This window comes from Microcaecilia unicolor, chromosome 3 (assembly GCF_901765095.1).
Source record: "Microcaecilia unicolor chromosome 3, aMicUni1.1, whole genome shotgun sequence".
NCBI lineage: Eukaryota > Metazoa > Chordata > Amphibia > Gymnophiona > Siphonopidae > Microcaecilia > Microcaecilia unicolor.
The window spans coordinates 501,616,498-501,643,521 of record NC_044033.1 but is presented as its reverse complement, the minus strand read 5'-3'; the positions used below and the strand labels follow the sequence as shown (position 1 = coordinate 501,643,521).

Genomic DNA, 27,024 nt, shown 5'->3' with positions numbered 1-27,024 from the left:
GTAAATGGAGGAGTGTAGTTTTAGGTGCTGAGATATCAAATAAGCGTATTCTATATACCACGTCTACATCTAGGCGCCGCTTACAGAGCACCCTAAGCCGGCACTGATTTCCATGCCGATTATTTAGGCGCCACATATAGAATCTCCCCCTAAATCCTTATCCTGCCCGGCTAATTCTTTTAAATGTTAATGCTTCTTTCAAGGACCTATCTGAGAAGTCTGGTCTGTACTGAGAAAGGCAAATTTGGACACAACGTTTGCTGAGAACGATAGCCCTACTCCAACCTTCCTTTTGTAGGCAAGTTTACTTGATTGCCTAATAGTGCAATAACCTGTTTGCAGAGCAAACGTTTTCTGGATCCATGCCAGTCGAGCTTCTGAATAGGTCTTGCTGATGATCGTAACTATTTTGGCAGGAGCCTAGACAAAGGCATGGATTCATTCTTGATGGTCCTTGATTGGAACATGCTGGTTCATGATATGTTGCTTAATCATCTGACGATGCTAGGCATCAATGGCATGGTACTGATCTGGGGCCAGATGCATCAACCAAACGTAAAAAAATCTAAAACGTAAAAGTCCCTAACGAATTTGACAAAAACGAAGAATGCACCGAAAAAACAAGTCGCACATGTTCAGTATTGTAAAGTACAATGCATTAAACTGGTGCAATCCCCGTCGGTAATCGGCCCCTAAAGCATGCGCAGAGCAGCCAAGCGTTATGCTGGTTGCTCTGCGCACGCCACAAACGTCAAACCAAACAAACAAAAAAACTCCCCACAAAACACAAAGCATCCTGTATGGACAGCCTTGCCCCCCCCCCCCCCCCCCCCCGAGGTAGCCGCTGCTCCCCGCTTCCCAAAAATCAAAACTTTAAGCTGCCCCGGCCCCCTCCCTTCCTCTCTTCTCGTCTCCCCAGCTCCGCCTCCCACCATCCTCCGCCCCCGTGCCCCCCCTTGAGGTCATCGCCGCTGCTCCCCCCTAGGTTACTTACGTCAGATGGGGGTGGGCCCAAGTCAGGGAAGGAGAGACGTCCTGAAGACACGCACCGATCAGATGTTCTTGTTGCCCGTGCAGCGCCTTCACACAGAGGTGAGAGGCGCTGCGCAGGCCCGGTAAGGCGGAGGGGGAGTGGTGGCGACGACCTCAGGGGGGACGGGGCATGGGGCAGAGGATGGCGGGAGGTGGAGCTGGGGAGAAGAGAAGAGAGGAAGGGAGGGGGGCCGGGGAAGCTTAAAGTTTTGATTTTTGGGAAGCGGGGAGCAGTGGTGACCTCGGGCGGGGGGGGGCACGGGGGCGGAGGATGGTGGGAGGTGGAGCTGTGGGAGAAAGAAAGGAAGGAGGGAGAAAGGGAGGGGGGCCAGGGTTGATAATGTTTTGTGACGTTTTGTGCTTTTTAATGCAGGGGGAGCAGCGGCGACCTCGGGCGGGGGGGGGGGGCAAGGACGCTCATAAAGGACGCTCCTGACGAGCGTTTTTGCCCCCTCCCTCCCGATTTTTTTGTTTGCATTACAGTTTGGAAGCCGGGCAGCCCTAACGAGAGGTACAGACCTCTCGTTAGATTTCCTGCGTTTAGGCAATCGGAAAAGGTTAGTGCATCTCGGTACAATGGGTTGTACACGAATTGCTCATCTGCATTCCATTTTCGTTAGCTGCTACCGTCTTCGGAAAAAGGCCTTTAATGCATGTCGCGGTTTAAAACTTGGTCGTTAAAGTTTAGTGCATCTGGCCCCTGGTTTCTTTTCTTCTTGGAGCACAGGATCCAAACAAATATTTTGGAAGAGATGTACAAGTCTTATAGGAACTTACATACGGTGTACCATAAGGATCTGAATTGTCATGACTGCTATTTGTTATATCTATCTCACTGTGAGGGAAAACACTTATATTAGAGTACAGATAATATCCAGATTACACACAACATTTATTTAAGAAGGTCATTTCTCTCTAATGCAAGTGGACTGTGATCTATGTATTTAATCTTCATGTACTGTCAATGATAGAGCACAGATTATTAAAAGCGTAATTAGTGGGGGTGGCGGTATGAAAGGCTTGTGTGAGCGAGCTCCGAGGGTACCTTATTGGTATGTGGTTTTTGTTTGTGTTTAATTATTGTGTATTAAACTATAAGTGTTATAAAGTGGGTTAGGGTACTGTTGTGTGTAATTTGTTACACCCAGTAACAAGACTGTTTAAGGACACTAGGTTAAATTGTTTCAAGCAGGCAGATGAAATATAGATTTACTCTGAGCTAGGTACACGCCACCAAGAAAACTTGCAATCTTAACTGTATGCCTTGTCAGGTATGGAAATGAAACACAAACTTACTTAAAGAAATAATAAAGTTAAATCCTCTTAAAACCTAAGTTCTTTAGAATAAGAGAACTTCCATTAAATTGTCCTTGCCTCAGCTTACCCCTAAAGATAACCTGCCAGCAAATACTACAATTAAAATTCTACAGGCCATTTGTGATTCTGAAGTGAACATACAGTTTCATATGACAGCAGTTGCAAAGATGCCATTTATGCAGTTCTGGATTTATTTGTAATATCTGTCTTATTTAACTAGAGATGATTTTAGTCCCTGTAATTTGTGCTTTTGTGACTGTATGTTTAGATTATTGCAATTCTCTTTCAACAGAACTGCAAAAGAAGCTAAATTTACAGACTGCAGTTATCCAGAGCACTACAGCACACATTTTACTTGGACTAAAATGGAAATATCATCACACTCCAGTTTTAGAAGGCCTTTAATTGGCTTCCAGAGTCTTGGAATTTGTTTTATTATTCTGTCATGAGTTTTTAGACCCCCTGTATAACTCAAAACACAGTATTTAAGCGACTGGTTATAGTTACCTGCACCTAATAGATTACTCCATTCTTAAGATTTATTGCTTTCTTTATCTATAGTCAAACTAGATGAAACTGTGAAACACTTCCTGATGGTTTTTTTTTTTTTGGTCAAAGTTATGTAATTCTGCAGCTAAGGAGTTGAGTCCTTTGGAAAAAGTAAAATGTTTGATACATTCAGTGAGCTAGGTGAATGGCACAATATGTAAATTGCTCACTGTAAAGAAAGGCAGACTAATGATCCACACTTACATTCGTTGGGGATGATTATCCATTAAAGTTGATAAAGTTGGGGTTAATAATGCACATACACTAAATAAAGGTAACTGAAAACTGGTTAGGGGGTCAGGGAAAACTCATCAGAATGTATTTGGGGCAGTCTAGTTGTGACCTCCCTGGAATTTGGAAGCAAAATCAGGTCCTCTGTTATATAAATACTGTGTCTCTTAGCCTTTTGGCTAAGAGGGGAGGGCTTACTTCTACTGGGGGAAAATCTGGAACTGCAGGCCATAGGCTCTCAAGAGCTAGGAACAGTGAGCCCGATATTCAGCTGGCAACAGGCAGCACTTTTGCTATCTGCTGCTGGCGTTAAACCTGGATATTCAGTGCTAGGCTGTTTCCGGCGACCAGCATTGAATATTTGTTTCTTTTAAATTGCTAAAGTTAACCAGTTATGCCAATATTTAGTGTTAACTGGTTAACGTTTTAGCAGTTAAAGATAGGATAGCTATTTATGCGGTCCTATTTGACCACTAAACTTATCTGGTTAGGTGCTGAATAGTGGTGCCTAGCCGGATAAGTCACGTAATATAGCCGCTTATGCGCTAACTGGTAATATTCAGCGAAGATAATAGCATCGGCGTTTAAGAAGGAGATAGAGCAGCTTTTAAACTAGAAATGGGGGGAAGGCCGACAGTCGCTCAAAAGAGCATGGTTCGGGATAAGGTATCTTTCAAAGATATCACCATAACAGGGAAGATAGAGTATCCTGATAGTGAGGTTGCAAAAGAGATTGTAGTAGATCGGGTATCTTTAAATAACAATAAAAATCAGACAAAAGATTGCCAATTAATACTGTCAAGTACTAAGCATGATGTACTTAGGAACAACAAACATAGTTTGAAATGTCTATATGCGAATGCCAGGAGCCTAAGAAATAAGATGGGGGAGTTGGAATATATTGCACTAAATGAAAAATTAGATATAATAGGCATCTCTGAGACCTGGTGGAAGGAGGATAACCAGTGGGACACTGTCATACCGGGGTACAAATTATATCGTAGTGATAGGGTGAATCGGATTGGTGGAGGGGTAGCATTGTATATTAACGAGAGCCTTGAATCAAATAGATTGAAAATTCTGCAGGAAACAAAACACTCCTTGGAATCACTGTGGATTGAAATTCCATGTGCAAAGGGGAAAAGGATAGTGATAGGAGTGTACTACCGTCCGCCTGGCCAGGACGAACAGACGGATGCGGAAATGTTAAAGGAAATCAGGGACGCAAACAAACTGGGCAACACAATAATAATGGGGGATTTCAATTACCCGCATATAGACTGGGTTAATGTAACATCTGTACACGCAAGGGACATAGGATTTCTTGATGAAATCAAGGACAGCTTCATGGAACAGCTAGTTCAGGAGCCGACAAGAGAAGGAAAAATACTAGACTTAGTCCTTAGTGGTGCTCATGATCTAGTGCAGGGGGTAACGATACGAGGGCCGCTTGATAACAGTGATCATAATATGATCGGTTTTGATATTGGCATTGAAGGAAGTGAAACTAGGAAATCAAGTACGCTAGCGTTTAACTATAGAAAAGGTGATTACGACAAAATGAGAAAAATGGTGAAAAAAAGACTGAAAGGAGCAGCTCGCAGAGTAAAAAACTTGCATCAGGCGTGGATGCTGTTTAAAAACACCATCCTGGAGGTTCAGGACAAATATATTCCACGTATTAGAAAAAAGGGAAAAAAGACTAAACGTCAGCCGGCGTGGCTAAACAGTAAGATAAAGGAAATCATTAGAGCCAAAAAACAATCCTTCAGAAAGTGGAGAAGAGAACCAACTGAAAGTAACAGGATAGATCATAAGGAATGCCAAGCCAAATGCAAAGCGGAGATAAGGAGGGCAAAAAAGGACTTTGAGAAGAAATTAGCGTTGGAAGCAAAAATACATAGTAAAAATTTTTTTTAGATACATTAAAAGCAGGAAACCGGCCAAAGAGTCGGTTGGGCCGCTGGACGAAAATGGTGTTAAAGGGGCGATCAAGGAGGACAAAGCCGTAGCGGAGAAATTAAATGAATTCTTTGCTTCGGTCTTCACCGAGGAGGATTTGGGGGGGACACCGGTGCCGGAAAGAATATTTGAAGCGGGGGAGTCGGAGAAACTAAACAAATTCTCTGTAACCTTGGAGGATGTAATGGGTCAGTTCAGCAAGCTGAAGAGTAGTAAATCACCGGGACCTGATGGTATTCATCCCAGAGTATTAATAGAACTAAAAAATGAACTTGCGGAGCTACTGTTAGAAATATGCAATCTGTCCCTAAAATCGAGTGTAGTACCGGAAGACTGGAGGGTAGCCAATGTTACTCCGATTTTTAAGAAGGGTTCCAGAGGAGATCCGGGAAATTATAGACCGGTGAGTCTGACGTCGGTGCCGGGCAAGATGGTGGAGGCTATTATTAAGAATAAAATTGCAGAGCATATACAAAAACATAGACTGATGAGACAAAGTCAGCACGGATTTAGTGAAGGGAAGTCTTGCCTCACCAATCTAATGCATTTTTTTGAGGGGGTAAGCAAACATGTGGACAATGGGGAGCCGGTTGATATTGTATATCTGGATTTTCAGAAGGCGTTTGACAAAGTGCCGCACGAAAGACTCCTGAAGAAATTGCAGAGTCATGGAATCGGAGGTAGGGTATTATTATGGATTAAGAACTGGTTGAAAGATAGGAAGCAGAGAGTAGGATTGCGTGGCCAGTATTCTCAGTGGAGGAGGGTAGTTAGTGGGGTCCCGCAGGGGTCTGTGCTGGGTCCGTTGCTTTTTAATGTATTTATAAATGACCTAGAGATGGGAATAACTAGTGAGGTAATTAAATTCGCCGATGACACAAAATTATTCAGGGTCGTCAAGTCGCAGGAGGAATGTGAACGATTACAGGAGGACCTTGCGAGACTGGGAGAATGGGCGTGCAAGTGGCAGATGAAGTTCAATGTTGACAAGTGCAAAGTGATGCATGTGGGTAAGAGGAACCCGAATTATAGCTACGTCTTGCAAGGTTCCGCGTTAGGAGTTACGGATCAAGAAAGGGATCTGGGTGTCGTCGTCGATGATACGCTGAAACCTTCTGCTCAGTGTGCTGCTGCGGCTAGGAAAGCGAATAGAATGTTGGGTGTTATTAGGAAGGGTATGGAGTCCAGGTGTGCGGATGTTATAATGCCGTTGTATCGCTCCATGGTGCGACCGCACCTGGAGTATTGTGTTCAGTACTGGTCTCCGTATCTCAAAAAAGATATAGTAGAATTGGAAAAGGTACAGCGAAGGGCGACGAAAATGATAGTGGGGATGGGACGACTTTCCTATGAAGAGAGGCTGAGAAGGCTAGGGCTTTTCAGCTTGGAGAAGAGACGGCTGAGGGGAGATATGATAGAAGTGTATAAAATAATGAGTGGAATGGATCGGGTGGATGTGAAGCGACTGTTCACGCTATCCAAAAATACTAGGACTAGAGGGCATGAGTTGAAGCTACAGTGTGGTAAATTTAAAACGAATCGGAGAAAATGTTTCTTCACCCAACGTGTAATTAGACTCTGGAATTCGTTGCCGGAGAACGTGGTATGGGCGGTTAGCTTGACGGAGTTTAAAAAGGGGTTAGATAGATTCCTAAAGGACAAGTCCATAGACCGCTATTAAATGGACTTGGAAAAATTCCGCATTTTTAGGTATAACTTGTCTGGAATGTTTTTACGTTTGGGGAGCGTGCCAGGTGCCCTTGACCTGGATTGGCCACTGTCGGTGACAGGATGCTGGGCTAGATGGACCTTTGGTCTTTCCCAGTATGGCACTACTTATGTACTTATGTACCTCTCACTGAATATTTATGGTTAGGTGCCGATATGCTCTTTAACCGGTCAGCGGCCATGTATGGACGGTTAACTTTGAAAACTGGGGTGAGTGGACCTGGCAGGAAAAGAACACTAGAGGCTCCTCCTAAAGATAGCAGACAGCTCCCCCAGCAGCACAGCAGCCCTTGGGAGCTGGCTCAGGGCAAGGAGGCCCTTGGGAACAAGTTCAGGATGACAAAAAAGGCCTCTGGCGTCAGTGCCCGAGGCAGTTGCCCTTAGGAGGCAACAATCAGTGAATGAAAGGCTCTTCAGAGTCCGGATTAGGCAGAGGCTCCTGGGAGTGCAATCAGCACTTGGAGCCCAGCAGAGGCAAAGGCCCTTGGGAGTGCAACTGGAGCTCTGAGCTCAGCAGTGGAGGCTGGCCAAGCCAGACTGACTCAGTCCCTTGCCGGTCATCCAACAGCTATCAGTTTAGAATGCTCCGGGGAACATGCTGAGGAAGGACAAGGGAAAAGACTCGGTGAAGGAGCACGGGCGACATAGGTAATACTACCGCTCTAATAAAAAGACTATCACATTTGGCAGATAGATAAACTGGTTTCAAGAACACTGTTTAAAGTTATTTAGTAGGTTGCTTATTGAACACCATTCACTCAAGAGGCTTGTAGATTATCACAAATACTTCTCATAACTAAATGTTTTAATGATTTCATCCTGTATAATAATTCTCACCTCCAATGTTCTGAGGCTGCCTGAAACCGTGGTTTCCGGCCAGAGCTGCTCAGGAAAGTGGAGTAGATAAAAGTGACGTCATTCCTGAACTGCCACTGATTGGCTGCACCTCCAGCCCGACGCCCAGCAACAAACGCGACCCAGCCAGCACGAAACAGCGATCCAAGCAAACGACGACCCGGGCAGGGGGAGGAGTAGGGAATCGCTGCAGACTGCCTGCCAACCTACAGAACCGCCCTTAATCGGAGAGCACGAAGAGGGAGGGCGGCGACACGGCGAACGAGCATCGGAGAGGGCGGTGAGACGGCGAAGGCAGGTGAGGGCTCAGGGTGGGGGTCGGGGTTCAGTAGTGGTGAGTCAGAGGAGGGGGGAGGGAAAGCGCAGCAGGTCCGATTCCAGCGCGGCCGTCATCCCCGTTCACTCAAAAGAAAGCAAGCAAACCTATGACATGCTGCAGGACGTTCAATAGACAAGAGTGGAAGTGAACAAAGCAAGTCTATAGTAAGCAAGGAAGCCCATTGGTTAAGCTCTGATTCCACTCCCCAAAGCAGCCATCATTCCTATACACTCAAAAAAAAAAAAAAAAGGAAACCTAGGAGCTGCTTCTCATTGTCGTTTTTACAGCTTTTTCCATTGGACCAAAGGAGGGGGGAGACACACAGACCCTGCAACTGGGAGGGGGGACCCTGCAACTGGGAAAAAAGGAGGAAGGGATGGAGGGGGGACACCCCTGCAAATGGGAGACATACTGGGGGGGGGGGGGGGCAACCCTGGAACTGGGAGAGAGGGGGGACCCTGGCACATACTCTCATTCTCACACACAAACTCGCACACAGTCTCACTCTCTCTCTGTCACACACACACTCGCACATTCACACTCTCTCAAACATACACACTCCGAGGAAAACCTTGCTAGCGCCCGTTTCCTTTAAAACAGAAACGGGACTTTTTTACTAGTATGGTATAAATTGTAAATAGTTCAATAAACTGTTTGACATTTCAGCTAGCCTTGTTCACAGCAGTCTTTTTTTAAATTTCCTGGGGGGGGGGGGGGGGGGGGGGGGGGGGGAGGAGGAAGGAAAGGTGGGACATCCCACCCGGTAGCACTTTTCTTTCCCCAGGTGGAGGTGACAGGAGCTAATCACTCCAGGGCCTGATGGAGCGGTCCATAAGTATTGCCACAATGGGACAGACCAAAGGTCCATCAAGCCCAGAGGCCAATCCAACAGAGGCCAATCCAGATCACAAGTACCTAGGAAGATCCCAGAAAAGCTCAATACATTTTATGATGCTTAGCCCAGAAATAAGCAGTGGATTTTCCCAATCAATTTAATAATGGTCTATGGACTTTTCCTTTAAGAAGCTGTCCAGACCCTTTTTAAACCCCGCTAAACTAACCGTCTTTACCACATTCTCTGGCAACGAATTCCAGAGTTTATTTACACGTTGAGGGAAGAAATATTTTCTCTGATTCGTTTTAAATATACTACTTTGTAGCTTCATTGTGCGCCCCCTAGTCCTAGTATTTTTGGAAAGAGTAAACAAATGATTCATGTCTACCCGTTCCACTCCACTCATTTTATAGACCTCTATTATATCTCCCCTCAGCCATCTTTTCTCCAAGCTGAAGAGCCCTAGATGCTTTCCTCATAGGGAAGTCGTCCCATCCCCTTTATCATTTCCTTCGCCCTTCTCTATACCTTTTCTAATTCCACGATATCTTTTTTGAGATGCAGTGACCAGAACTGAACACAATATTTGAGGTGTGGTCGCAACATGGACCGATACAAAGGCATTATAATGTTCTCACTTTTGTTTTCCATTTCTTTCCTAATAATACCTAACATTCTATTTGCTTTCTTAGCCACCGCAGCACACTGAGCAGAGGGTTTCAACATATCATCAACAACGACGGGTCCTGATCTGTCTCCCAGGAGAGGTCTGAGGAGTACGGGGAAGACAGTGTCGATCAGAATATCGGCTTTGCGTTGAGGTACGTCGAGACATACGAGCTTCTGATGTTGGAGAAAGCTCTTCTGCCGATGACAACACATACGTCGGCTGGGTGTGGGCTGCTCCTGATGGTCGATGTCAGGCCGGTGTGCAGGACCTCTTCCGTGACTCTTTCTCTGATGTATCCACAGTCTGGGCTGAGGCTGGTGCAAGCACCCTGTAAAAAGCCTGTATAGATTGCAATTGCAGTAGCCCTGAAACCTCTTCTTTGAGCATAGCCCAGATTAACTCATGAAGGGTAGGTGTTGGTACTGGCTGAGAAAGCAGTGTGGATGCAACCTGATAGTCTGTGCAGGTGTAGGAGATCTGGAAGACCTTGAAGGCTCTCAATGTGATATGAGCTGTAGAGAAAGAGAGCGGTCACTGTGGCATGGATGCTTCCCATGCATCAAGGACATTGATGAAGGGAAGGTATGGGCTGAGTGTCTGGAGGGAGAATGACGGTGATGCTTTTTATATTTTTTGTGCTGTGGGTCCCTCGATGCAGCACCGATGATGAGGACATACAGTCCTGATGTGATTGCGGCATCGAGTCTTATGTAGCACTCTCTCAATGTTGAATGGGTGCACCCAATGTCAATGCCGGTAATGTGTTTACTACAGAGTCTCTTGCCATGCTGGATGCAGATGTTGTTGCAGAACAAAAATGGGTTTTTTTTTACACTGGGGCTGTAGGCTTTAAGCTGCATATGCTGGCAGAGGTTACAGTAAATGTCTCGGTGGTCTGGACCTACTACTACTTGACATTTCTATAGTGCTACTAGGGTTACGCAGCGCTGTACAAAAAGGGGGGGGGGGCAGTCCCTGCTCAAAGGAGCTTACAATCTAGGCACCGAACACACCAATTACAGGGGTTTTTGCCTGAAATAGTCCTTGACATTCTCGATGACATGGAGGGAAAAACAGCCAACACGAGGTCAAAAGGCTCTATGGCCTAGGGAGCTTGAGTGATTGCAACTGTAACTGAAAAAGTTTGATGCTTCCCAGGTAGGAAAAAGGGCTCAAAGGCCCCTCAGGTTGAAAAAACAAAAGTATACAAAAATGAATAAACTAAACAAATTATGATAGAAAAAGATAAAATATGAAGAAAATATATCCTGAAAAAGGGAAGGCACCAAAAAAAGCAAATGTTTTTGGCGCTGAGATTAAAAACACAACCTTTCTGCTCCACAGAAAACGAAAGACTACTGGTCCCGCACTCGTGTGTCAGGTGGGAAGCACCAGTGCATGCGCGGTGGAGGCATTACCTCAAAGATTTAAAGTGACAGTGCGCTTGACAGAGTCCGCACCGGGCTCCGTGGATGTCAACCATATGTGAGAATATTATGCCTGTTTGTCCTCGGTGAAAAAAAAAAAGTAATATTATACTAATGTATGTTCAAAAGGTCATACTAAATTGAAACTATGTAAGGTTTTTTTTTTCTGGACAGTGTATATATTACAAAAAACATACCTATTTGGTTTATATTGGATTTTTCTTTTTTTTTTTTGGGGGGGGGGGGGGGGGGGGGGGAAGAAGAATTTGACTCCCAGCCATTGCATCACAGTGACACTTTGTGGTCAGCCTTAGAACATACACATACTGAACTCTTCAGGGAGACAGTCTGTGGCACCTAGCTGAGGAGTATTGCTGTGATGATAAGGCTACAAGGAAAGAGGAGTTGTCAAAATGAGGGAAACAACAAGGAAGTTGCAAAATGAAGGATTACAACCCTGTATCTCTCAGCAGATGGTGGTTCTGTTTGAGCATGAAAACCAAAGTTGCAAAAGGAATGACTGGATCAACCTCCCCTTCACCTCCCGCACATCCCACCCCCAAGAAAACAACAACAAAAAAAATGCAGGTCTTACCTGCAACTGGTGATCCAGGGTAAGATATGCCATTGGGATAGAATTGTCTGATCCATTTGTATCTGAAATGGAAATATGCACATTCATTTTTTGTTAATCCAAAGTGCATTGTTTCTTTTTTTGTTTGAATAAATTTTTATTAAACATTTTTAAGTCAAGGCATAACAGATCAAGTAAACCAAAAGCAATGCTCACTGCTAACCAGCAAAGTAGCTCGTACTATCAGTACAAGACAAAAAAACAACCCACACTCACCCCACCAAACACACCCACTCCTTCAAAAGTTTTGTCTCACTGAAGAATGGTCAACCAGTGGTTCCTTCAGGCTGACTGTCAACTGAAGTGTGAGATACTCTCCCATCCCCTACACCCCGTCAACCATTATCTCAAAATGTGTCCATTCTTCAGTTCCTGGGTCAAAACAACCAATCTTTCACAGAGTGGGTTCCATTGCTTGCTTCCAGTGAGCTGCAATTTCGCACTTAGCCATGGAGAGGCACAGTCATTTCAACCTCCCCTGCTATTTCTGACCTCTTGTTACTCCAATGCCCAACAAAACAAAAATTAGGGCAAAGCTGAAGTGGAGTGTCCAGGCCTACAGACAAACTTTGACTAACAGAATCCCAAAACTGTTGGATCTTTGTACAAGTCGACCAAACATGGAAGACAGTTCCCCTCTTGTCAAGGCACACCTCCCAATGAACCAACTGCTGTAACTGGGAAGCCCAATAATATGAAATAAGTTAACTTTGAGAACCACTCTTCCTCCAAGCTCAGTAGGGTATCATAACTGCAGAAGAAAATACTAGTTTCAACTAAACAAGAAGAAGAACTTATAAGTCTTGTTATTAACTTGAGTCTACACATGTTTTCTCAGCATCGTTTACCAGTTTTTTTAAACATCCCCTAGCATTTTTCTGTGTAGTTTGCAGTGTGGATAGAAAGGTTTGAGAAATCTGTCAGGTAAGTGTATTGGTCACATGTAAACATTTAAAAAAAAATGCTTGAAAGTTCCATTGTTTTTATTGTCTCTTAGGTCTGTTTGTCGTACTGCTAGGCAGCTAGAAAAAGGACTGGCTAGAATGAGTTGCTATCCTGTCAGAACAGGGATCCAACTTAATCATAGTCAATCTCCAAAAGTGAGCAGAGTCATTACTCAGTTGCCTATATGTGGTGAAAACTGACCTTCAATAATCATAATGGCCCAGAGTACTTGAACAACAGGAGCTCCCTCTACACACCTTAAGGGTCACTGAGGTCCTCCCAAGGAATTTTCCTAACCAAACCCTCTCCAAAGGACATCACAGAATGTGATACCAGCCAGCGAGCCTTCTCCGGAGTAGCCCCCATGCTCTGGAACGCACTCCCTGAAATGCTTGGCTTAACATCTACTTCAGGAAGCAGGTGAAAGCTTGGCTCTTACCTTTAACAGAAGTAAATGACACCGGCATAGCAGGATATGTTTATCCACTCCTACCCTGGCTAAGATAATGTTCAAGCAACTATCTTTAAACTAGTCCCTTATTTTCTTACTCCTGTTACTCTCTCTTATCTATGTTTCATCTTTGCTTACACCCTATACTGTCTATTAAAATGTTTTATTGTGTTGACACTAATGTAGCATACTATGCCATACTTTGTATTGTTTGCGTATTTTTACTGCTGTAATTCTCTATTGCTTATGTTTGACTTATTCTTGCTGTACACCGCCTTGAGTGAATTCCTTCAAAAAGGCAGTAAATAAATCTTAATAAAGAAAAATATACAATGCATTGCTCCAGACTAAGAAATTAAAAAAACCCATCTGTTCGTGAATCCACTCTTCTCTCAGCTTATTACATCGGCCCTTTCCTCCTTAGCCCAACTGATGCTTTTGTTTTGCAATACCAATTGCTGCTTTAGGAGCACTCACGTGTCTAATGTAACTGTCTTCAGAAACCCACAGCCCCCTACCCTGCTCCCACTATCCTGGTGTTGTTCAGTTTTGCAGTCCCCCCACTTCTCTCAACCCAGTTTTCTATTCCCAGACAGAAAGCGATCTCACAGAGTCTGGTCACTCTGGATCTTTACAGCAAGCTTGCCTGCTGCCTTGGGAAATGGCTCAATGCCCAGCACAACTTGCCCCCCCCCCCTTCGGTGTAGAACAGGCTGCTAATTCACAGATGAGGCAGTCAGCTAGAGATATTCACTGCAAACTAAACCCAAAGCTATATTTGTGTAGCCAGCCTGAAACACAGTTTCAGTTTGCCCCAAGACGTACTAACTTGCTTAATCAATTCTTCTTTCAGCTTGCTTTTAGACAAAGTCGTAATTTAATCTCCTTTTTCATTTTTTTTAAAACTTCATTCCTGAGCAGATACAAGTTTTTGAAAGCTTCCCTTAAACTGACCGACTTGTGTTGATTTTTTTTTCTAGATGGCAGCATCATAGAGATAACATGTTAACTAACAATATATCACTGACTAGAGAGAATTTAGTGAAGATTTTTTCAAGAAGAGTGTGCTATGGTACAATAATATGAATGACATCTCTACCTCAAAAAAAGCATTATAAAAAATTTTCATAACCAGAACGAGATGAAATGAATTTGCAATGATCACACACTAGCACTGTGAACAATCTACCAGTACTGATTTGACAGGATAGAAATGGCAATTCTTTTGTTGGCATGCAGTTCCAGATACCTGTGTTGAGGGTGTGTTATAGGAACCTATATCTTGTCGTGGGAGAATGCATCAAGTTAGCCACATCAGAAGGTTCAGGGAAAGAGCAGCTACACATGCATTTATAGTAGGTGGCATCCCATGTGTAGTGCACAGCTCAGCTAAGAAAAGCTGGGGCCACTACAACTGTCATGGTAAACACAATGGCAGTACTTGTGACCTGGATTGGCCGCTGTTGGAAGCAGGATACTAGGCTAGATGGTCCGTTGGTGTGACCCAGTATGGCAATTCTTATGTTCAACGTGAAACAGAAGAAACAAACCTCTGAAAAGCGTATGTAATGTGTGACGAGACAGCAAAGATGACTCAAAAAGTGGACGACGCTCCAGATAAAAATAGCTTTGTCACATCACGGTGGCCAGTGGCATGCGCCACATTAATGACTGGTACAGGGGCACGCATGACTTTACAGCAACAACCCTGGAACTTAATATGCTTAAGGATATACAATTTGGATATGTGCTACACACGACACGAGTAGAACTGCCTAAAGATCTGAGAGATACGGGGATTTACAGCTCAGCCCAGGCGGTATGGCGGTGGATATGTCGCCTTCACCACTTTTCCGCTAAAGTAACTCCTTATTTGCCGCTCCTGGGAAACCCAGATTTTCAACTGGGTCTGCTACACAGGGCATTTCGTAGATGGAAACAGAGCGGACTAGTCTACCTGGTGCAGGTGGTTTCTGAGGAAGGACAAATAAAACCATTTACAGACCTGAAAAATCAATATCAGTTGAACCCCTCAGATATCTTTCATTACATCCAGTTGCAGCATTATATTAAAAGCTTGCCCTGGGACTCCATGACTGAGGATGTGCAGGAGGAGCTGGCGGAGGCGTTCTCCTTTCGGGCACAGCAGAAAGTGCCACTGTCATTCCATCAAAGATGCATTCAAGACAGCTGTCCAGAATTAGACTTTGCTCATTTAGCGGATGCTTGGAGCACAGAGTTGGGAGTCTAGGTAACATCAGAGATCATCAAAGAACACATTTTGGGCATGAGAAGATGCACCGCCTTTGCTGGACACTGCGAAATTCAATATAAAGTAGTGTCCCAAGCGCATATACCAACAAGAAGGGCCTTCCACATGGGATTGTCGCCGCATGGGATTGCCCAAAGTGTGGGGAAGAGGGAGCTAATCTGGGCCACATGTTTTGGAAATGCCCAATAATCCGGAATTTTTGGACTAATTTGTTACAGTGGATATCAACGATTTGGTGAACATCGTGGAGACCTGAGCTGGAGCTCTTATTCGGAAAGTTACAAATTAGATCCCCTATACCGCTAGGCCTGCGGGAGTTCGCACTCAGGACCATTATAGTGGCCAAGACATCCATTTTGTCTGCATGGTTGTCCTCTGGAGGCCCCACGGTCCACTGCTGGCGGGGAGGAATGCTAGAACTAATGCGTTTTGAACGACTAGAGAAAAATAACTTACCCCTGTCAAAAAACGGAAATTTAAACGGATATTGACACCGCTTTGGGACAGCTTAACCCCTACAGCACGAAGCTACTTATTAAGCATGTGAACTTTCAGCTGCTAATAATATAATCTGGATGGATGTTACTGAGGAGTAGTGAGCGTGGGGAAGGGGTTAAATCATAAAACCATGAAGACTTATTGAAACTGAAATATTGTGTTGTAATACTAATCCATATGATGTTTATTGAGTCTGTTCATTATATTCTTTTATTTTTGTCCTTGTAGTCTTCAATAAAAATAATTGAAACATAAAATAGCTATTGGAGGGTGAACAAGACTCGACACAGCTGTGTTTCGGCCTATTAAGCCTGCATCAGGAGTCTCTTGTGTTCAATAATTACATTGCTTTTAAACTACGAGTTCACCCTAGAGGTTTTGTAGCTTTGTTTTACTCCGGCGCATAGGGAGCATCCAGTTTCCATTTAGACCTACTTATGACAAGAAACACTACAAGTGGATACTATTATTGAACACACAAGAGTCTCCTGATGCAGGCCTAATAGGCCGAAACACAGCTGTGTTAAGTCTTGTTCACCCTCCAATAAACAGCTATTTTTATCTGGAGCGACATCCACTTTTTGAGTCAAATTCTTATGTTCATACAACAAAAAGAAGGGAGACAAGCTATGTATAAGAAAGTGTGTAAAACTATATAATCAAAATAAGCAGAAAGGACATCAGAACAATTATGAATCTGATCTTACAGCCTCTTATAGTGCATAGGTGTTCCAAGCTTCCTCCTTATTTTGATTAGATTATATATAGTCGTACACACTTTCTTACACATAGTTTGTCTCCCTTCTTTTTGTTGCTCGATTTTTGGGGGGAGGTTTTTTTTTTTTTTTTTACTCTAGATAGTGTTATTATTATGTTCATAGCAGAGGATTTACTATTTTGAATGTACATTCAAAATGGCACAGAAATTATGCAATCTACAGCAATCCCGGAAGAAAATATGCTGGCCTTCAGAATGAGGTCAATACTAGTACCTGATGATTCGTCAGGCGTCCACGGAATACTGCGAGCTGGCTTATCTGCGGTTGGTCCTGGGGTAGTGATCATTTTCCCAACAGAACTCGATGATGGACTGCTGTTTCTGCTTTCCTGCATAAAGCATGAGAAGGGAGAGAAGGCAGTATGAACTCTTAATCCAACTCAGGATACATTTCTCCCCAAAAGATGATACATTGACAAATTCGGCAGCACTCTCATCCTATCCTTGGTTAACAAGCAGAAAACAAGGAAGTCTAACAAACAGAAAAAAATGTACTTGTCTGACTTCACATGCAACTTTCTTTAAATTAGTCCCTTTATTTTCTAACTCCTATTATAAAAATCTTATCTGTGTGTTCCACCTTTGCTTATATATCTTATGTTGTCGATTTCAAATGTGTGATTGTGTATCGTGTTGACAATTTAAGTAGCAAACTATCCCCCTCTTTTACAAAGCCGCGCTAGCGGCTGCCGACAGCCCATTCACTTTCAATGGGCATAGTGCGGCTTTGTAAAAAGGGGGGGGGGGGGGGGGGCGTGTATTGTTATTTGAATATTTTTACTGCTGTCATTGCTTGTTGCCTATGTTTAACTTATGTTCTTGCTGTACACCACACCTTGGGTGATTTTCTTTTTTTTAAAGGTGGTATATAAATCCTAATAAACAAACTTTATTTCACCCCTAGAGCCCCAAAACAGCAGAGAGCGGAATAGAACCACATACTTCAAAGAGGCGTGTCAGCAGATTCACAAGCTAACACAGCTTAAATACATTTCCCCTGTAGAAATACAGCAGCAGTCGCATCAGGCAACCCCTTGAGGAGGGAGGCAATAACCCTTCATTCAGAAGCTCGTTCTCTGTGATTTAGTGACATGAAACGGGCTAGAAGTCCTTCCCCTGCACTCATGTGGTTCCAGCCTACTGGAGTAGCTTTGCAGAGGTCAAAAAAACATCACGTGACAAGACTGGAATAAAGCTTTAACAGTTAACACTTATTTCTCCTTGGGAGAGGGGGAAAAAAAAAAAAAAAAAAAAAAAAGAGTTCATCAATTTGAAAAGCATCTCTGAAGGGGCCCTTCGTTTTACTAAAACAGAAATTACAAAATAAAAAATATATATATGTTGATCCCCCTCCCCCCCAAAGACTCTCACTGCCCCTCCAGTCTTTCCTTACCAGTTTTACCAGACACTTTTCTCATCAGTTCTGGGGTCCTCTGCTAAACTATTTCATTCTCCTTATTGAGACAAGAGCAGAGCTTTCTCTTTTATATTTTGGAAGTTCTGTTTTGGGAATGCAGTACTCACCCCTGTCCTTGCAGAACCCCACTACCACCCCCCCCCCCCAGAAAACCCCTCATAACCAATGTTTTGCTACTGTAGCTAAGTGGTTGACTCCCACAGACTGAAATGGAATCCATCAAAAATTGGTTTACTGGCAATGTTACTACTCCAGAATTTTTGCCAACTGTAATTGATTCACCTATTGTGATACAAAATGCAATTCTCATTCTTGGTGTCCTCCTGGACAAAAAAAAACAACAACTTTTGATCAACAGATCTCTTATGTTGGAAAATCTTGCTTCATTTCCCTCTGATGTATTCGAGACCCGACCTTATTTACATCTTACAGATTTACAAGTTCTTACACATGGTTAGTGCTTACTAAACTAGACTACTGCAATTTGCCTTTCGATGGAATAAAGTTTGCATCTTTAAAACATTTAACCATTATGCAGAATACTACTCAAAGTTGCTCTATCAAAAACAAAAATAGGACCACATGACACCTTTGCTAATACAGTTAACACTGGCTGCCTATATGTACCCTACAAAATGTATTTATTTAATTCACAATAAGCTCAGCTTCTTCACATTTATATCTTGTCTCACATAGGTCAATAGGATCGGTTCTTAATTACTTTATCCATTGAATAACAATCTGCTGTTCGGTCTTGGAGTTGCGACTGGTGCCTTTCATCACATGAGGATCTGATTGGCTATAAAGCCTATTATGCAAACAGCGGCCATCTTAGACGCCGCCTCTCAGAAACACTCTTGGTTAGTAACGGTCAAGATGTGTATCGGTACATAATAGTACTATCAATAGCTAAGAATTATTATTATACTAGCAATAAATGCCCGTTTCTGTAAGAAATGAAACGGGTGCTAGCAAGGTTCCCTTCCCCTCCCCCTCCCGTCATCGGCATACAGGGACAGAACAGGAAACCTGTGAGGTGTTGCATCCACGTTGTCATCCGTCCCTCGCACCGTCCGACGTTCAGTGTGTGTGGCTGGCTGCGTCGCCCCCGAAGCGGTTTTGTGCATTTGTGTTGCGCCGGTGTTGGGCGCCATCTTCGTTTCGTCCCGTTGGTGAAAATCGGTGTGGGCGTAGCGTCTTGACATTCCTGTTTGGCGCCATTCGCATTGCAGAAAATCGCGACGTCAGCGACGTCATCACGTTCCTGTTCGGCGCCATCTTGAAAATCGCTCTGGCCGCGACGTCATAACGTTGGACGCGAGGGCGTCAACACCATGGAGAGGCTTCACCACCATGAATCCACGAACCCTTCACGGAAGTGGCTGGAGCTTGGGGCCTCAATAGAACGTTGAGGTAGGGAATTATGTCCGGAAGGGGCGTGGCTGGGGGGGGGGCATGGCTGAGGGCGGGTGTATGAGTGAGAGTGAGTGGTGCTGACAGGGTACAGCAGTGCAGGGCTTCAGTGGTTCCCTGCCACACTGTGAGCTTCAGAATTGGAGGTGAGAATTATTAATATAGATACTTCTTATAGGAGACTACTTTGAAACAGCATGGAAGCGCGAAACATGGATCTGTGTCGGTGACATCTGGTCTCCACCACTGAGAGCTTTGTGAAAGCTAAGTATCATTGTGAAATCGCTATATATGCATAGAATAAAGAAAAATTGAACTGCTACATATGCATAAATTGCTTTGGTTTAATAATAAGAAATGAAAGTAATCATAAGGAATGAAAGGAAAAAAAAAAAAAAAAAAAAAAAAAATCTAAAAAAAAATAGTAAAACAACTGGATTGATGAGGACTGCGAAACCACCCCTAAAAAGTATGCTTGGCTCATTGAGTGATTTAGCCAAAACAGGGGTAGGTACACTAATCTGATAGATCCTATTATGATTTCCCGATCCTACTGACCTATGTGAGACAAGATATAAATGTGAAGAAGCTGAGCATATTGTGAATTAAGTGACTGTGAGCTCCCTTCAAGTTATAACTATATACAGTGCCCGACTACTATTGGGTTTATTTATTTAATGACATTTATATCCCACATTATCCCAAGCATTCTCAGGTTCAATGTGGCTAACAACAAAGAATAACATACAACATCAACAACTGGATATACATAGGGCCATGTTTACAAAGGCATGCGTTTTTAGTGAGCGCTGTGTAAGATGCCCATAACATTCCTATAGGCATCTACACGGTAAGCACATGCTAAAAATGCTAGAATGTCTTTGCAAATAGGGCCCACAGTATAAGATATAGCAAAGGTGGGTTAAAATTCAAAGTTTCGCTCATGGCCCACACCATTTAGCCAATTACTTAACACCATACACTGCTCAGTGGTCACTTTGTTAAACATTCCCCCTCCAACAGTGGGATATTTTGAATCTACCTGACTTTTGGTGCTTTTATTTTTGGTACCTGCTCTCTATAACAATCTTGACTCAAATTTACATATTTAAAAGTTATACTTCCTGCCTAATATTCTAAGTGGGTTACAATAAAATAAGCATAATATCTATAAAAAAACAAAAAAATAGTGATATGACAGTTAATACAGCATGTCAAACATACAAACCAAACCAAACAGAACCCCCTCCCCCCCCCCCGAAAAAAACCCTTGGCCATGATGAGTAGGGCTGACGCTTTGGGCAATTCCTGAATTTTTCTTTTCTTTCTTGTTTTCCTCTTTTCCTATTTAATGTCATTTCTGCTTTTTAATGATTGATATTATAAACCGCTCTGTTGGAAATGTCAAAGGGCAGTGTGTAAAGATTCACATTAAACTTAAATTTAAGAGAAAGCTGTGGAGAAGTAAAGACAAAGTTGCAGATCAACAAGGGTCTCATGAACCGTAGCAGGGAAAATGATCAGACTCTGCAGTATTTCACTGCCATCACAGCAGTCTGCAAACTTCCTGGGAGAAAGGATCAGTCCAAATATCAAGACGGAGAAACCACACCATAACTTATATACTTTCCTGTTTCCTACAAGAGCAGCTATTAGCGGTAAGATTTCCACAACCTTATTCAGACTCTTGCAATATAATCTTGGTGATGAAATGCATGAATGGGCTTTAATTGACAGTTTCTGCCCTGTCAGTACCCAGCAAAACCATTGCTGCTATAGAAGGAAACATTTTTAGGTGTTCATAAACAATGGCAAGTGCCTTCTTCCAATGACAAACACGCATGCCTGCAATTTGCAGCAATTAGTCTGGTTTCTCCTTCCAACCATACACATTTTCAAAGCTATAATTTTCTTAGTAAACAAAGAACTTTCCAGCACGCCCAGTGAAAAAAAGCGGGGTGAAGCAGGGCCAAAGGATGCATATTTCCAGGTTTATTGTTGCTGGAATAAGTACTTAAAGTCGAGGCATACTTGATTGGTTTATAATTACCATCAAGTGCGAAAAGGGGGCATATTCAAACAGAGGATTTGGAGGTAGATGGTCACCACAGAACTGCCTATTTCTCCTTTTTACAGCAACAATGCAGTTACTTTTCTTATGTTTGCTGGATGGCGTGCTCGTTTTATGCACAGATACAGACTTGTATTGCATCACCGTGCCAACATTTCTCAGAAGCTGCCTCAGGCTTTGGAAAGCTATGTGAATTTCTTTAAAAAGTATGTACAAAAAAAAAAAAGCACAACTACGATCTCTCAGAAACTGGGAATACGGATGAAACGTCAATGACCTTTGATAGGAGATAGTGTTCTATTGCGGATTAAAAACTGGTTAAAGGATAGAAAAACAGAGAGCAGGGTTAAATGGTCAGTATTCTCAATGGAGAAAGGTAGATAGTGGGGTTCCCCAGGGGCCTGTGTTGGGACTGCTGCTTTTTAACATATTTACAAATGATCTAGATGTGGGAATAACTAGTGAGGTAATTAAATTTGCCGACAACACAAAGTTATTCAAAGTTGTTATATCCCAAGAGGATTGTGAAAAATTACAAGAAGACCTTACAAGACTGACAGACTGGGCATCCAAATGGCAGATGATGTTTAATGTGAGCAAGTGCAAAGTGATGCAACTGGGAAAGAGGAAACTGAACTATAGCTACGTGATGCAAAGTTCTGCGTTGGGAGTCACCGACCAGGAAAAGGATCTAGAAGTCATTGTTGACGAAACTTTGAAACCTTCTGCTCAGTATGCTGCAGCAGCGATGAATGCAAATAGAATATTAGGCATTATTAGAAAATAAAAAAAGAGGATGTTATAATGCCTTTGTATCGCTCCATAGTGTGACTGCACCTTGAATACTGTGTGCAATTCTGGTCACCACATCTCAAAAGAGTGGAATTAGAAAAGTTACAGAGAAGGGCAATGGAAATGTAAAGGAGATGGGACGACTTCCCTATGAGGAAAGGCTGAAACGGCTTGGACTCTTCAGCTTGGAGAAAAGACAGCTGAGGGGAGATATGATAGAGGTATATAAAATACTGAGTGGAGTGGAATGGGTAGAAGTGAATTGCTTGTTTACGCTTTCCAAAAATACTAGGACTAGGGAGTACGCAATGAAGCTACAAAACAGTAAATTTAAAATGAATCAGAGAAAATATTTCTTCACTCAATGCGTAACTAAACTCTGGAATTTGTTGCCAGAGAATGTGGTAAAAGCAGTTAGCTTAGTGAGATTTAAAAAAGGTTTGGATAGCGGATGTGTGGACACGACGCTCTTTAGACCATCAAGTGTTCTGGCGCGAAGGCTCCGTTTACTGTCTAACGATGGGGAAGCGGAAGGGGAAAACTGCGGCACCTACCTCCGCGGCTCCGCAGTCGACGCCATCTACCCGCCAGACAACACTTGAGAGTTTTGGCGTCGTTCCCCTGGGACAACAGAATTCCGCCTCGACCAGCTCTCCTCTTTCGGGAGCGGAGCGCAGCATAGAGGGAGTAACGTTAAGTTCTCCCTCATTTACAGCACCCCAGCAACCCGGCAGCGAGTTTTCCCCTCAGGGGCCATGTAGAATGGAAGAGAGTGTTCCTATCTCCGTGGAAGGAGGACCCAGGGGAATCTGAACTCCAGGAAGTCTAACACCGGAACAGGGGCTGAGTCAACCCCGTTCTTCTACTCCTGGAAGTTTGGTGCCGACGACTGGAGGAGAAATCAAAAGACCTGCTGTAGTCACGATGGAGACCCTATGGGATGCCATACAGGGAGTGAGTACTATATTATCACAGATGAATATATCCATGAAAGGTGACATTTTGGAGTTAAAACAAGGATATCAGAATTTGTCTGTAAAGTTTCAAGAGCAGAGTGAAAAAAATGTTAAGACTGAAGGCGAAGTGGAAAAATTGCAAAATATCACCTCAGAATTAATCAGAGACGGAGAGATTCAAGAAAGGAAAATTGAATATCTTGAAAATTGGACGTAGGAATAATTTGAGACTCTTAAATTTTCCAAAATGTCCATTGATATCAGCAGTGGACATGCTAAAAAAATACTTCCGAGAAATATTGGAGATCCCAGTGGAGGGCTTTCCGCCCATAACGAGGGCCCAATATTTATCAGGGATTAAGAATTTCAAAGGTCAAACTGAAGATAAGCCTAATCTCAATTTAACAGAATTTCTTGAGAACTCTCTCGAAATTATAACTGAAAGAACAACGTTGATAGTTACTTTTGCTCTAGAACCAGATAAAAATAATATATTTCGAGCTTATTTTTGTCACTTGAATGATCTTTTTCTTGGGGATAAGATCCAGGTTTTTCCTGACATTGCAAGGAACACACAAAAAAGGAGGAAGGAATTCCTTTTATATAAATCCAGAATTTTGAGTTTAGGGGGCTCTTTTGTGTTAAAATTTCCTTGCAAATGTTGTATATCTTTTGAATCTGTTAATTATGTGTTTTATACCCCAAAAAAGTTGTTGGAATTTATTGCAAGTAAAGAAAGGGAGAGAAGACCCTTGGAAACACTCCCATAGGTAAAATGCTGTTAAGTCGGCTGTCGGCTTCTGTTGTCCTCTCTAGCTCTTTTTTTTTTTTTTTTTTTTAAATTTCCTCTATTCTTAATCCTAGTATCTTGATTCTAACTTGATATTGTGGACAAAATTAATAGAATATTTCAATAACATATTTTCAATATGTAAAATATTTTATTTATATATTTCTTTATAGTTTTGCTGGATTTCCAATGCATTTATGTTTTGTATATATAAATGTAAAATTAATAAATATTAAAATTTTAACAGCATGTTAACCTGCTATATGAACATAAGCGTTGCCATAGTGGGACAGACAAAAAGTCCATCAAGACCAATATCCTGTTTCCAACAGTGGCCAAAGGTCACAAGTAACTGACAATACACCAAAAGAGTAAAACCGATTTTATGCTAGTTATTCTAGAAAACAGTAGTGGATTTTTCTAAGTCCACCTTAACAGCTTATGGACTTCTCTTTTAGGAAATTATCGAAGCCTTTTTTAAACCCTGCTAAGCTAACCGCTTTTACAACATTCTCTGGCAATGAATTCCAGAGTTTAATTACACGTTGGTAATGATATTATTGGGATATGTAAGTGGATACAGAGTGCAGCACTAATGAATGAAAAAGGCTGCAGTGAGCTCCAAGGCAGCACTACAGAAATCTATCAATCATTCTTAAAAACAAACATTCTGCCAGTATGCACCCAAAAGCAACCCACCTTACACTTTTCTGCCAAATATCACATTTTATTTTGCATCATGAACGAATATTACATTTTCTTTTTTAAACAGAAATACAAAAACACATCTATGTATACCCGTGACACTCATGTATCAACACAAAATAAACCAGCAAAATTATGGCTTGCTCTTTTTAGAAGGAGGTAAAAACAATTCTGTAATAGCTAAATATGGAATTAAAGAAAATACTTTCAAACTTTTGGCCCTTACTGTTTCCGTTCCTCTGCCCACGTGCACAGAATTTGGACATTTACCAAAACCTCTGATGATTTCAATGTAGCCATCTCAGCAGTCTGAAGAGAGCACACGACATGAACTGCTGTGTTCTACAGTGTGAACTGAGGTCCGAGAGCAGCATAATTAACAAGCACACAAAGCTACATTATGACTAGGTGCTCACTCTCTGTGCTGCAACAGAGGAAGTAAGGATTAAGGAAAGCAGAGAACCTTTAAACACTGGCAGGGGGATGATCAGAAGCAAACGCCGGCGCTAGAGGCTGTTAGCACCATACTAGCACTGGCGTTTGCTAATGCCCCATGATCAGAGCCCTCGAGCATTTGAAACAATCCGCTCGAGAGCCCTGAACGCAACAGGCATGCAAATGCATGTTAAACAGGGCTAAACATATTCATCCCCAATGATCAGCGGCCAGCGTGCCAAAGGTTGGGTCGCTGGCCGCGGCAAACCCTATGCCAGCTCCGAACTGACGTTAGGGTTTGCAGATCATTGGGGAGGAATGGTGAGTCCTGTCCAGCATGCATTTGCATGCTGGCAGGCCCCCATTCCCCCCAACAGCAAACCTGCCAGCGACAGGGGGCTGGAGGTCTGGCGGACCTCTGGCCCCCCCCCCCCGATGTCCCCCCCCAAGGTTCAGGGAGGGCTGGAGATCCGGTGGGTCTCCAGCCCCCCCTAACTCTCCCAGCAAAGGGTCCCTGGTGGCCTAGTGGGCGACCAACCAACCCCCCCCCCCCCCACCAGCGACACGGGGGCTGGAGGTCCGCTGGACCTCCGGTCTCCCCGATGATTCCCCCCCCCCCCCCCCAGGTTCAGGGAGGGCTGGAGATCCGGTGGGTCTCCAGCCCCCCTAGGATACACTGGGCAGGGCGCCACCATTTTGCGGCATCACAGGAAGAGGAGGGAGGCAGGCTACCCTCCCTCCTTCAACCCACAAGGTAGGGGCATCTGGATCACCAGGGACCCCTTGCTGGGGGACCAGGGGGGGCGGGAGACCCACCGGACCTCCAGCCCCTATGTCGCTGGGGGGGGGGGGGGGGGGGGAGTTGGTTGGTTGCCCACTATGCCACCAGGGACCCTTTGCTGGGGGAGTCAGGGGGGCTGGAGACCCACCGGATCTCCAGTCCTCCCTGAACTTTGGGGGGGGGGGGGGGAGTCCGCCGGACCTCCAGCCCCCGTTGCTCGGGGCAGGGGTAGTTGGGGCCTGGTGGTCCCATGGACCTCCAGCCCCTGTGTTTGACAGGTTTGGGCTTTTGACAGCCCAGATCTGTCAAACAAGTGCAGGAGGATTGTGCTGAGCGCATGCTCAGGCACAATTCTTCCGCACTTCTATCCCATGATCAGAGATAACTGCGTGCTTAAATTTGCATGCAATTATCTCTGATCATAGGTCTAATAACACCCCTCGCTGTTGCAGCGCTAGTTTTGGAGCGCTGTTTGGAACAGCGCGGGGTTTTGATTATCTGTCTGTGGGAGCTTCAGCCACTGACCTCAGCACCAGAGGGCAACAGAGATGGGATTCAATTCAAACCAGAGCCTCCGGTTTGAGAGCGCTGCTTAAACACTAGTGGATTCGCTTTCAACACTTTTCAATCTGCCTGACCATATCATAAAGAAGTGGCTACATGACAATCTTATGTGGCTACTAGGGTGCTTTTATGTCAGCCTCTGTGTGTAGCAGAAAATAGCACAAGATGTGCTAAAAATGTGCAGTACAAATGGGGGGCAGATTATCAACAACAACAACAAAAGGGCAAAAAAGTATGTGCATGCAGGTTTATGGAGGCTAGCCATGCTCATGAGGTACTGCAGCCTGCTTCGCCACTTGGATAGACAGGAAGTCTTTAATAACCATGGGGTCCTTTTACTAAGCTGCGGTAAAAAAGTGGCCTCTGCGGAATTAGAAAAGGTTCAACGAAGAGCGACCAAAATGATAAAGGGGGTGTAAACTCGTCTCGTATGAGGAAAGGCTAACGAGGTTAGGGCTCTTCAGCTTGGAAAAGAGATGCATGAGGGGAGATATGATTGAGGTCTACAAAATCCTGAGTGGTGTAGAACGAGTAGAAGTAAATCGATTTTTTACTCTTTCAAAAAGTACAAAGACTAGGGGACGCTCGAGGAAGTTA

The 27,024-nt window shown here is 43.6% G+C and overlaps 1 protein-coding gene across 2 annotated transcripts in view; it reads right to left on the bottom strand.

Moving 5' to 3' along the window:
- Nucleotides 1-27,024, bottom strand: part of MAP3K7 (mitogen-activated protein kinase kinase kinase 7) — a 148,042-nt gene that overhangs the window by 17,519 nt on the left and 103,499 nt on the right. For both annotated transcript variants that reach the window (XM_030199091.1, XM_030199092.1), the window contains 2 exons: nucleotides 16,718-16,832; nucleotides 11,521-11,582 (listed from right to left, as the gene is read on the bottom strand). In XM_030199091.1, the coding sequence (XP_030054951.1) occupies nucleotides 11,521-11,582; nucleotides 16,718-16,832 (177 nt within the window). The remainder of the gene's footprint in view (nucleotides 1-11,520; nucleotides 11,583-16,717; nucleotides 16,833-27,024) is intronic.